Source organism: Pyrgilauda ruficollis, unplaced genomic scaffold (genome assembly GCF_017590135.1).
Source record: "Pyrgilauda ruficollis isolate IOZ18807 unplaced genomic scaffold, ASM1759013v1 scaffold57, whole genome shotgun sequence".
NCBI classification, from domain to species: Eukaryota; Metazoa; Chordata; class Aves; order Passeriformes; family Passeridae; genus Pyrgilauda; species Pyrgilauda ruficollis.
Window position 1 is genome coordinate 5,577,885 of NW_024527377.1, and position 12,793 is coordinate 5,590,677.

The 12,793-nt window shown below is 44.6% G+C and overlaps 1 protein-coding gene across 1 annotated transcript in view; it reads left to right on the forward strand.

Moving 5' to 3' along the window:
• The window catches only part of GALNT10 (polypeptide N-acetylgalactosaminyltransferase 10), an 81,790-nt gene extending 69,485 nt beyond the window's left edge, over window positions 1-12,305 (forward strand). Inside the window, exons 8-12 of the mRNA XM_041481999.1 lie at window positions 505-612; window positions 2,364-2,585; window positions 3,848-3,964; window positions 5,690-5,839; window positions 6,552-12,305. Of these exons, the coding sequence (XP_041337933.1) occupies window positions 505-612; window positions 2,364-2,585; window positions 3,848-3,964; window positions 5,690-5,839; window positions 6,552-6,719 (765 nt within the window). The 3' untranslated portion in view covers window positions 6,720-12,305. The remainder of the gene's footprint in view (window positions 1-504; window positions 613-2,363; window positions 2,586-3,847; window positions 3,965-5,689; window positions 5,840-6,551) is intronic.
• Window positions 12,306-12,793: the final 488 nt, after the last annotated feature.

Below are 12,793 nucleotides of genomic sequence, written 5' to 3' on the forward strand. Positions count from 1 at the left end.
AAACCATAAAAGAGCAGTGATAACCACGGGGAAAAGTAGCAGTTTCTTCTGATTTCTGGCACTTGAACAGGCTCATGAATTCCCTGGAGCCTTTTGCATAACACATGACCACCTGTACTAGGGAGATGGCCTCCCTTTTACAGCCTCGTTACACAACCTACACCCAGGGTTTTTTATGGCAGCCCAGTTTAACTATTGTGGTTACTATTGCTGTAATAACATATATCAGTTTATAGTGAGGTGTGTGCTGTTTTCTCAATGCTTGGATATTTTTCCCTTTCTTTTCTGTATAGAAGGCTTGAGAGCACTTTTGCTAAATCAAAGCTTGCTGAATGGCTCTAAGCAGGTTGTTATAGGATTTGGGACTAAGGCAGGGAGGGGATTTGGGAAGAGTGTACTTTAATGTAAAAATCTGGGTTAAGTTTTTTTATTACTTGGAAGTCTTTTCTTTTTCATTTTCCTCCATAAAGCCAAGACTGAACATGTTTCTCCACTGTTCCACAGGTCTGGATGTGTGGAGGTCGCATGGAGGACATCCCTTGCTCTAGAGTTGGTCATATCTACAGGAAATACGTTCCATACAAGGTTCCCACAGGAGTCAGCCTGGCAAGAGTAAGTGGCAGTGGCATTGCCCACAGCAGGAGTCTGACTGCAGCGTGACTGTGCTGCTGTCTACTCTCACCCCACAATGGGAGGCAAATGTAGGGGTTTTTGTCCGTAATTTGCACTTGTACAGTGCAAGCTGAGCAGTTTTGCAGTGGTGGGTGTGTAGCATAAAGGGAGCTGCAGATGTGTATGTGAACAGCTGCCATGCTCCAGACATCAGCTGCTGCTGGGTGCTGGGCAGGGACTTTGTGATCAGGCGCTGACTATAAAAACAAGATATGGTTTTATTTGTATAATAACTTCAGTCATTTTATAGCTGTGCTCTCTAAGAGCAGCAGGCTTCAGCGTGGTGATTAGATTTGGTGATTGAAAGACCTCTCAACTTCAAGCATCACAGACCACTGAATGGGCAAGCTGTAATTTTCCACAGTGGAATGTTCCGTGCCATCTTATTTCTTAATCTAGTGTAGCCCAGAGAAGAAAGAGTTTTGGTCTATCCTGCACTGGGTATCTCTAGCTAATTTTCAAATTGAGGAGGGATTGCATTGCCCTCTGGTGGGAGAAAAGCATCCTAGGAGCGGAAGGCTGCAAAACTAAAAATCTCAGAGCGGTGCCCTGCTGTTCTGAAATCTTAAGGCTTGCACAGTGTTACAATGCTTTAATGGCATCACCCCAGTTATGATTTGGATTTATTCCTCAGCCCAGCAATGACCTGTCAGAACAACAGAGCTCTTTCCTGTCTGTGCCATCTCTTCAGGAGGGAGCTGTACTTTTGATTCATAGTATTTTGATTTCAAGTGTTTGGCTCTTGTGTACTCCCCCAGTGCTGGAAGGAGACAGCAGAGAGGTAGGAAAGGCTGTTTCTTGGCATCTTAACAGACACCTTGAGGTAAACACCTACTGCTGTTGTGCACAGGTTGCATTTGGGGCAGGATCAGCATACTGCTCACTCTTAGCTTCCTAACTTTTTTGGTAGTAAATGATCACTGCTGGACAGAGCAGCTTCAGACGGGGAGTCACAACTGCACAAGGGGCACCAGGAATGTGCCTGATGTTGCCAGAGAACAGCCCACGCTCCAGCACTCTCAAGGGCGCTGTGACAAGCAGGTTGTCTTGAGTGGGTGGTGTTTGTTGCTGTCTTGGAAGAGCACAGGGGATTAAGTTTTACAGTAGTACATGAAATGTGCTGCTGCCACAAGGTAAAACCCTTTGCTTCTGTTCTGAAGGGTCATCGCCTGAAAGCTCCATATTCCTGCGGTATCTCAGAGTTTTACCCAAGAAAATGGAAAAATAGTGCTAAGGAAGAGTATTGTGAACTAGAGCTTTTCAGAAGGGAGTACTTCAAATCCCATTCCTAGATGGATATAAAAGATGCAATAAGAAGGATTTAAGAAAGCAGCTTTTTGTTAGAGACCTTTGAATGTCCTGTGGTATTTACCAGCATCATGCTCTGACTAGTTTCCTTACAGAAAAAACTGGAAAAAAAACCCTTTTGATTAATGTTGTTTTTCTTAGCCACAAGGAACTAGATATAATGGCCAAGTGCCAGGATTCTGTTTTGACCTCAACTGAAAATATCTTTCTAAAAGTCCCTTGGAACTACAGAGTAATAAAAATAATCTTTGTCCTGAAGCTGGAGAGAAAGAGTGGATGTGAATGAAAATCCTTTCTGAGCAAAAACATGCGAGCTGCTCTGAATGCTAATGGTGGTTTGTGCAGCACTCTCAGGTGGTTTTCCCTCTCGCTCTCCCCCACAGAACCTGAAGAGGGTGGCTGAGGTGTGGATGGATGAATATGCAGAGTACATTTACCAGCGCAGACCCGAGTACCGGCACCTCTCCGCGGGCGATGTCGCCGCTCAGAAGGAGCTTCGCAACAACCTCAACTGCAAAAGCTTCAAGTGGTTCATGAACGAGGTCGCCTGGGACTTGCCAAAGTTCTACCCACCAGTGGAGCCTCCAGCAGCTGCCTGGGGAGAGGCAAGTTTGTGCTCAGACATCTGCAGTGGGCAGACAGCTGCAGTTTGTTTTTGAGGCTGCCCGTGTGCCTCGGTTGCTGTGAGTAAGGTGCGAGCGAGTGTTTAAAGATCTGCTTGATGTTTCAAAACCCAAAACTCCTCTGCCACTGCACTGGCCTGATAAAGCAGGCAGTTGGGCAGGCAGCTGCTTCTGTTAGTGCACAGCTCCAACGAGAATAGAGACTTGGCTTGTTCTGCGTGTTTGTATTTAGTAGAAAGGAGAATATGCCAGAGGGAGGATTAGGGAGAGGCAGCAGCTGAGCAATAGTGAAATCTTGTATTTCCAAAGGGCTTCACAACTGTGTTGAGCTACACTTGTCCTTAGCTTTCTCATGTGAAAGGCAGGAAAACCAACTGTATTTTTGAAAGTCATCTGTGTTCTGGGAGTAGAATCACCCAAGGAGTGAGGCTGTGAATTGTTACACACAACTCTTGTGGCTGAGTGTTTTGGGTCGCTCAAAGAATCACTGGCAAAGGTGTTGGCAAAAGCAGATGTAATATAAAAGTGAAAGCATGACAAAATTTATTGGTAAGGTTCACTCTACTACTTTCTGGAGGGTTAAAGCACACAAAGAAGCAAACTGAAGTCTAAAATCAATTAATCTAAAATTGAAATCAACCAAAAATTACCTGTGTGAAGACTGGGGATGGAAAAGGGTAAGGATAAAAAAGAATAAGGGAGATCCTCCCGTGGAGTCACAAAGTTCAGGGTGGACCCTCTTACTAAACTTAGCTCTGAACTCAACCAACAGTTTAAGCCTAATGGTTTAACAGCACTTAAACTTAACAGCACTCAATCTATAACTTAAGTTAGATAATTCAACAAAAGATTAATGTAGAATTTACTATAGCACAAGAGTAACTCACAAATATAAAGTACTTAAGAATCCAGAAGAGCAGCATTCATTGTATATTTGCTATAGCATATTCACACTGGCACAGACTTAAGGGAGGAGGTACAAGGTACAGACCTGTGAAAATGGCACCACCAGACAACCCAGCCCACAGTGGGCTCTGCAGTCCTGTCCCTGCCAGGTTTTGCTGTGTGCTGGGGGTACAACTGGGTTCTGTGCTTGCTTCCAGCTGTTACTGGCCAGCTCAGACTCACAGTTGAGAGAGGAATCTTAAAAACTGCCTTCATACAAATACTGCTGCAGTTTGAGACTGTTGGAGCTTTCTTTCCTGGTAGCAGTAGGAGACTCAGTGATTTATTCACTATTTCAGATACGCAATGTGGGAACTGGACTGTGTGTGGACACCAAGCATGGAGCCCTGGGATCCCCACTGAGGCTGGAAAACTGCGTGAAGGACAGAGGAGAGGCAGCATGGAACAACGTGCAGGTAACAACCTGAGAAATCAGCCCCTAAATGTGGGCAGGGACAGCTTCCAAGGACCAGTGCTGAAGGAAGGACATTCAGAGCTGTCAGGTGCACCCCAAGGCTCACATGCTGGTTGTACTTTGGGACAGGATGTGGCTTGTGCTTGTGGCACAGGGGGGTCTGGAGCCTGGCAGACTGTGCTGAGCTTTTACCTCTGCTTTGAAGTTCTCAGAGTGAACAAAAGAAATGACAAGAAAACAGTGTGCCAAAACAATAAACCAGTAACAAGGCAGCTGTAATATGTAACAAAGTGAATATTAACTTCAAAGGTTGTGCTGAAAGAAGTGATAGAGGAGCATCATGCATATTAATGAACCTACAGGAGCATTCAATAACTGTTCACTATCATCCTCCTGACAGGAGGCAAATGCATTATAAACACCCAACCATTGCTGGAGAGATGAAGCCAGCCAGGTTATAGATTCACCCTCTCAACATATGAGGTGCCAGAAACGACAGCTTTATTGTAACAGAAGGGAGGAAAATATTAGTTTGTCTAAACTGTAGCAGCTGAGCTGAGAAGGAATCAAGAAAACAATGCCTCTATTACAGAGCCATGCATAACTCTTCAGGGAATGGCTTCAGTAGTAGGAGACAGAGGGTTGTTGCATATCAATTTGATGCGTGAAAAATAGAAACAAAACCAATTTACTCAGGCACAGTCCAAAACTAAGCCTCTGTTGTGTTAGGAGGATCTTGAAAATTAGTTTTGGCTTATGTTTAGGAAGAGAATGCAGCTTGAACTTCTGAGTAGTGTTGAGCCTAAATTATTGTGGTAATTTCTGTCTCAAGAGGGATTTAAAAGACAGCTAAGAACAAAGTCGTTTCTTTGTGCAAAAGTTTTTGGCCACACTGCTTCAAATAGCAGCACCCTGATCATTACTTGCCTTTTGGAGTGCCCCATGAGAGATCTCTGAGAAGAACTATTCCTCCAGCTGACTCCAAAGGAGCCTCCAGAACAGCTTTTTCCTTAGGGACTGGAAGGGAGGCGTGCTGGCTGGCAGCCCTGCAGAAGCACATGGGCTAGTGCTGCCCTTTCATCAGGGCACTGCATTGCCAGGCATAGGTTGTGCTCAGCTGGTGGAGTTAAAACTCTTCCTCTGCTCTGTAGAGTCCCTCCTTCATTTCACCTGAGAGTGCTGAGAGTTCATTGCAGGGTCAGTAGAAGGGAGCATCAGGAAGCAACGCCCAAGTGTTTGCCCTTCCTGCACTCCTGTGGGTGGGGTGGGAAGCTGTGGCTCCTGCTCTCTTGTCCCAGGAGTGTGGGACAGTTTCTCAAGGTGACTGCAGGCTGCCTGTGCAGACTCTGGTGTTCACTGCCAGCGTTAACTCCGAGCTGCTGGAGCTCTCTGGCTTTTTTGCTGGCTGGGAAGGGCCGTAATTGGTCAGCTGCTCACTTAATCCTTGATGTATGTCTGCATTGCAGAGACATGCAGGGCTGCTCTAGTACCCAGGCTGACCAGCATGGCTGGCTGCAGCAGCACAGTCTCGTTTCACATTCTGTGTGATGGCTGGTACAGAGTCCCCTGGTCAGCAATCCCTGTCCTCAGAGGCAGGAGGAGTTTTTCCTCTAGAAGATACTGTCCTTCCTTTGAAGCCATCCTGTGGGCACAGGGAACAGCATTGTGCTAGTGACAGTATTACACCCAGTACCAGCCATTGTGAGGGTCCTGTTTGTCCTGACAGGTATTCACCTTCAGCTGGAGAGAGGACATCCGTCCAGGAGATCCTCAGCACACCAAGAAGTTTTGTTTTGATGCCATTTCCCACAGCAGCCCTGTGACCCTCTATGACTGTCATGGAATGAAGGGGAACCAGCTCTGGAGATACCGAAAAGTGAGTCTGTGTGTGTGGGTGTATTCCCATCTAAGGTGTCAAATTGCCTGAGGCGCTTACGTTTCCTCAAAATGTCACCACAATGTTTTATTCCTTCTCTTCATGTAGCTGTAATAAGAGAATCTGCAGACAACCTGTTGTCATTGTACCATTGATTAAAAAGAGGTGACTCCCCTGTTTCACTGGTTAGAAAGGTGAGGACCCCAGGGCTCCTGAGCAGAGGACACTGTCAGTGCAGTGTCCCCACAGCTGACAGTGAGGTGGTGCAATGCCCTTGTGTTTGCAAAGAGGTGTTCTGAGAGTTGGTTTGCTCTGAGCACTGCAATGTCCTGCCAAAAGGAGATAAGGATTTATTCATCCTCCTACTAAGCAGTGCTATTGTAGGCCACAGGTAAGTAAATTGTTGTCTAAGTGCCCTGTCCTAGTCCTTGCAATCTGCTGGCATGGTGCCCGAGAGGGATGCAGCAGGATTCCAGCCAGAGCCCCTGGGAAGCTTCAGAGAGTCCCAGTGCAGGTGAGGGATTGGGCTGCATTCTGTTGGAAGGGGTGGGGATGAACCCAGACACTTGTCAACCAGTTAAGTGTGGAACAACTTCAGATACACCCAAGTGATGTAATAGCTCGCCTTGGTTTTTAAGACTTCTTTCTGTTGATTTTAAAACAACTTTCCTTCTTCACTTGAGCAATCTCACATCAAATTTCTCTCCTCCAGGACAAGACCCTCTACCACCCAGTCAGCAGCAGCTGTATGGACTGCAGTGAGAGTGATCGAAAGATCTTTATGAATAGCTGCAATCCTTCATCTCCAACACAGCAGTGGATATTTGAACACACAAACTCAACCATCTTGGAAAAATTTAACAGAAACCTTGATCTTTAAAAGACTGAGAGAAAAAAATATATATATTTTACAATTATAGTTTTTACTGGGGAGGGTTACAAAAAAAATTTTTTAATACTTTTTTTTAAACACTTAATGAAGGTAAAAGGGAGAATCTCAGGAGAAGGTTAACTAGCAGGCCAGTCTTTATTGTGAAGATGCTGCATCCTTCTCTTCTGGGGATGGTGGAATTTTAAAGGCTTTGCCAGAGCCACTTCTGTGCTGAGACTGAACAGAAACTCTGTTTTTAGAGGAGTCTGAATGTGTTTCAAATGGCGCTTTTTATTTTTCACCTTTATTGTTTTGTTGTATTTCCCACTGGGGTCTGGTGTTAAATGATTTTCTTATCCAGGACCCTGCAGGACTTTTTGTAGCTGCTATACCACCCACTGAAGCATTCCCACATAGGTGCTTTATCTTCCAAACCCCATATAAGTAAAATATTGAAGACAAGATTTAAGCCTCCAATCAAAAAAAAAAAAAAAAAAAAAGCCGATTATTGTAAAATGAAATGTGTATTTTTTTGCCCAGAACCAAATGTATTTCAAACAGGTTGAGTATTATTACTTTCCAAATCATAGCTCTGATGAAGGAATGAGCTCTAGTGGAAGTGCAGCCAAGTGTTGGGAATATAGCTGTTGTTATTAGCCATGAGGAATCTGGGTTTCTGGTCCATTCACTTTGCAGTCAGTTTGTCACTCACTGTTGAATCTTCAAGGTGAAAGATTAGCAGAGGGTTTTAAATAATCACAGGTCTTATAGGTAAAGACTTTATGCTAAGAGCCTTTGGATATCAGGTTCCAAATTTGCCTCTTATAACCTTTTTAGCACAGACATCTCTAGGATTTCTGAGTTAAATCTACTGTGTGAAGACAATTTCCATTCTTCCTTCAGAGGTTTGAAGGCTAAGTTAATTTACAGTTGGTGTGAGCAGATTAATTCAGGATAATAAAGTGAGGGCTGAGATTAGCCATGGTCTTTATCCATTTGTTCATCAGTCTGTAGTTTCTTGAGTCCTGTGGTCAGTGGTGTTCTAGCCTTGTGGAAATGTGCTGTTAATCTCTCCTTGTTTCCCAGCACCCACAGCACTGTACAGTTTACTGTGACTGGAAATCTGTTTGCTTTACCAGAGATGTGGGACTGATGGACCCATTTTCCTGGTACCCTCTCCTTTGTGCAGTGAGTGAGCAGTGCAAGGTGTGTTACCCCTTCTGGTTTGGTGGTGGGATCTGCCAGGCAGTGAACCAGGATTGTCTCATGCCAGGAGCTGGAATGTACTGACACTAAAGAATCAATGGAGAATCATTGGTTCAAGTCCATCTGAATCAAGTATTTTTTAAAAATCTGATTTTAAATGAAGTTGTTGCAAAAAGACGTTTACTAGTTCCCCTGACTTAGTCTTGTACTGAAGGGAGCGGTGGCATTTTCTGGTAAAAGCTGGGAATGATGATGCAGTGAACAGATGCTGTGTAAATCAATAAACAGGATTCCTTTGCCAGGAATTGCCCAGCTCCTTGGTTTGTCTAGCTGCCCATGCAGGGGTGTTGCAAGAGTAGGTAGCAGGCACCCAGCTCTGGGGTGATGGGACCCCTGTGGGATGCTTGATCAGCGTGGTTAGTACATTGCCCCTCCTCAGAGGCACGGGGAAGATCTGCTCTGGGATGTCTTTTGTGTGAAGGAAAGGAGATGCTTCCCTGGTGTCCCAAAGCAGGCAGGGTAGCTCCCTCTGCAGAGCTCCAGAAGCAAGAAGCCCTTTTGTTGCCAATTGTAGGTTTGTGTTCCATGTTTCAGATGTGCTGGAGGCCATGTAGAGCTGTGCCTGGCAGCTGGGAGCAAACAAGGACACAGCTGTCTGTCCCCAAACTCTCCAGTCTGGTGTATTGAGTAGGAGGCTCAGAATCATTTCCACCTCTCTCATCCACCCAGCTGAGGCCATGTGTGACCTTTCCTGCCACCTTAGCTGGTCCATGCAGTCATGAACAGGAAACATGGGCACTGCATTGCAGCTGGGACCAGGCTTTCCAAATTTTGGTGTCTAAGATTTTAGAGTGAGGAAAGAAAAAACAGCCCTAGATTTCCCTTATGACAGTTCTGCAGCAGTATTGGATGGAAGTGAGACCGCCTTCAAGCAGAGTTGACATCTTATGTTCTCAGTTACTACAGTATGTCTGTCATTACATCCCTTTGCATTTCTGTGGGAGCCTGAGTCACCTTCCAGCGCTTTGTGTCTGACTGCTGCTTTCCTAAGTTATTAATGCTCTCATTAGCAGAGTAGTGCTGACTGTGGAGCCACTAGATGGCCTGACTAGATGTCTTTATGAATGTTTTAATGCCTGTGGAACAAGAAGCTGTTTGTCCATGAGCGGTGCTAGTTTTTTATAACTGGGACACAATCAGCATATTCTATAAATGGACTGTAGGTTGTTCTGCTTGCAGGTTGCAGCTTTGTGTGTCTTAGTTTTCTAATGAGAGGATTAGCTTCTGTTTCTAAACTGCATGGCTTGCTTTGTACTTGGGCTCACCTTGTGAAGGGAGCCCTCGCTTGGCTCACTGGATTCTTGCTTCAGAGAGAGCTGCGGCAATGAACAGGTCTTTTACCACTTGGTAATCTTAATTTGGAAGAAAGGTCAGCTCTTAGCAGCTTGGACCAACAGATTAGGCAATAGTTGAGGCAATTCCTGTTTGACAACCACCACCAGTACACAGAAACCAGAGATTTAGTGTCAGTGCTTGTACCAGGTCCATCTCAGTGTGGTTGATCTCTTTTCTGAAGGTTTGGGATCTGAGTGTGGCAAGAGCCTCACAAATTCTGTATGCTTCTGACTAGCTCACTGGGCTTTGAGCTATTAATTATTTGCATCAGTTACACTTTTCAGTACCCTAGAGGCTTTGTTGACTAATGCAAAGACTTAATATTAGCCAACCATCCACTGATTGAGAAATATAAGCTGTATTTTATCATCTGCATCTTTAACTGAGCCTTTGCAGGGCAATCTCGTTAATTATTCCAATTACTTTCGGTTATTTGTAAGCAAAATCACTAAAGCATGAGTATATAATCAAATCTTCACATCTGCATGCAAGTCAAGACTGGAGATTAAATACTGGTGATTATCTAATGCCAAATACATGTTTTCATATTTTCCCCCCAAAGGTATTGAAATACCCCTCTCTTCACGGCTGCATAAGTTTTGCTGCTTTTAAGTATCAGAATCCCAGATAACAGGGTGTCTGTTATGTGCATAAAAATACTTTGATTTGCTCTTGAAGCTGTTGTTGATCTATACTGGTGCTAATCTCTAAGGCCTACAGGCAGTAAATAGGTTTGGGGCTCTCATGTGTGCAAGGTGTCTTTTCTCATACCTAGGAAATTAATTATCTTTTTCAAACCACAATAGAAGAACGTGTGAGCCTTCCTGAAAGGGGAATACAGCATCATTAAAATAAAGATGTGCCTTTTTAAATGTAAATGTACAGCAAATGCTTAAACTTGAACCATTTCCTAGTGCCTTGCTGGACCAGAGAGGAGAGGGGAAGGGGTTGGGGGATAAGGATGTAAGAGAAAGCTTGACTCCTGCAGGGTTTGTGTGTGGGATTTTTTTTTCATGTCTGATTTTCAGTGCAAAATTTGTGTGAACGACAGTAATTCAGAAGCTCCTGGGTTCCCTCTGTTAAATCGATATGGTTAATGACTCTGGGGAGCTTTGTCACTCCTAATAGGAAGACTTGGAAAGGTTGGCAGCTTCCTCTGGGTGTGCTGTAGCAGCTGAAGCTGTACTCGAAGATGTCTTGGTTAGCTGCTGGATGTTTCACCTCATGGTGAAGGCTCATGATTTCACTGGCATGCAGGATCCTGCATTTTATTTTCTAAGTATGCAAATCACAAATAGTCCCAAAAGCATATAAAATCTGTAGCAGAAGTGTCTTTCAGAAGAAATTGATGCTTTCCATCACTGGGAAACTTTTTCAAGAGTGTATTAAAATCTCTAATACAGAAGTAGCAAGAAAGCAATTTTTCAGCCTAACTTTCCTCGTGGTTGGTTTTACAGCAGTCTGTGCACAGGGCTTTGCTTTCCTTTACTACTGGAGTGTTCCAGTCAGCAAACTTTCCTTCTCCCTGCTGCACTGAGATCAGTGACCTGAGAGTGCAGCAGGCACCAGCAGCATTGCAGGAGCACAGTGCTCTGGGGCTGCTGCAGGGCTGTGACAGCAGCTCTGCTGGCTCACATCACCCAGGGGAGACATCTTCTCATAGCCAGATTGGGCAATCATGGAACTGCCAGGTGAAAAGGGGGAAGATTTTACTCTAAATTGTCTTTCAGGATACAAACAGGGACTTAGAATTGATTGGAGAGAACAGCCAGGCTCTGGCAGTCAGCCTGTCACACTTGCAGTCAAAGGAGCCCTGGTAAAGCCATGTGTGAAACAGCCCAAGTGATGCAGGTGTGCCTTGCATCCCACAGCCACTTCCAGCTGCTGGGGTTCATGGATTCTGGGTGGTTTCACAGGTTACACAGCAAAGGGAAGCTGGCCTGTGAGTCAGGAGCACTGGGTGCTGCTCCCAGCTGCCATGGCCTGTTACTTGATCTTAAGCAAGGAAAGTCTGTGTGCTGCAATTTCCCAGCTTGTGTAGGATTTGTCTTTAAGTGCTTTATTTTCTGACCTAATGAATGTTGAGTCCAGATTTTAAAACAAGCTGGAAATCCTCACCTGGTTCAAGTGGAGAGAGATGCAGTGGGTGGAGAATGGGAAATGAGATCTGAAATTGCCATCAGCATTCAACACAGACTCATCAATTCATTTCATATTCCTCATTAACCAGTCAGATTGATTTATTCGCATTATAAATTTGAAGTGTAACCAAAATAAGCTCACCTCCTGCTCTGATTTCTACTTTGTAGTGCAATGTTTTATCTTGGAGAATCTGTATGGAACTAGGCAATGACAGATCATGGAAACCCTAATAAAAAGTCTGTGTCTGTTTTTGACTCTGCCTCTGCTAGCTGAGTACACTCCTTAATTGACATTTGAGCTTTCTTGATGCTTCTGTATGACCCAAAAGGCTTCAATTATTCCAGCACTTGTGAGTGATTTGGGAGTTTTATATAAAGCCACTGGATCAATGTGGTTTTAAATATACTAGTTCAGCTCATGGAGAAAAGTCTTAATCCCTGGTAGTGAGCAAAGAAATGTGAACTTCAGCCACAAAACAAGATAAAAACTGATCGAGCTAACAGCCTGAAACCTTAGCCCTTACGATAACAGCAACAAATAGCTTTAGCCTCTAGGGTGGAGAAGGGAATTGGTTTCAAAATGCATTCTCTAGGATCTCGGTGATTAGGTCTAAGTTTGTCTGTACCTTGTACTGCATGCATTTTCTCTGTAAAACTGGATGGTGCCTCTTGAATCAGTGTGTATTTATTTTGTGCGTATTAGGACCAACAGCCTAATATCTGGGGGTGGTAAAGGACTTGTAGCACTTTAATGTAGTAGCTTTCATAAATTGGGAATCATTGATAGAATGCCTAGTGTTTTTAAAGTTGAATGGACTTCCTTTTATAATATATTTAAAATAAATTTTTAATGTGTTTTCTGAAAATGGTGTACGCAGCCGTGACTGTCCCCGCCTGTTTTGCTCCAGTGATTGATTTCTCTTCTACTTGTGAGAATAAACCCAGCTGCCCTGGTGTGGTGTTTCCCCAGCACAGGTTTCCTGTCACTCCATGCCCAGTGATGCAGTCCTGGAGGAACCATGGCTGTAGTGGACAACTTGTGCCCACCCCTGGGGTGGACTGGGGAGCACAGAGGAATGGAGAAAACCCAGCTGTGACTCTTCTTTCTCTGCCTGTTGGCCTGGGGAGTGACTGCTGGGAGATCCATCCCCATCCCTTGGTTTGCAGGGGAGAGCTTTAACAGCTCATGGCCTTGTTTGTGTTCTGATCTCCATGTGGGGGGAGCAGGCTCAGCCCAAGACAAGAGAGGTATCAGCATTGCTCATGTTCCCACTAGGACCCTCAGTGCTTCCCGCTGTCCCCACTTCATTTCTGCAGTGGCCTTCTCAATACTTCTTTTTA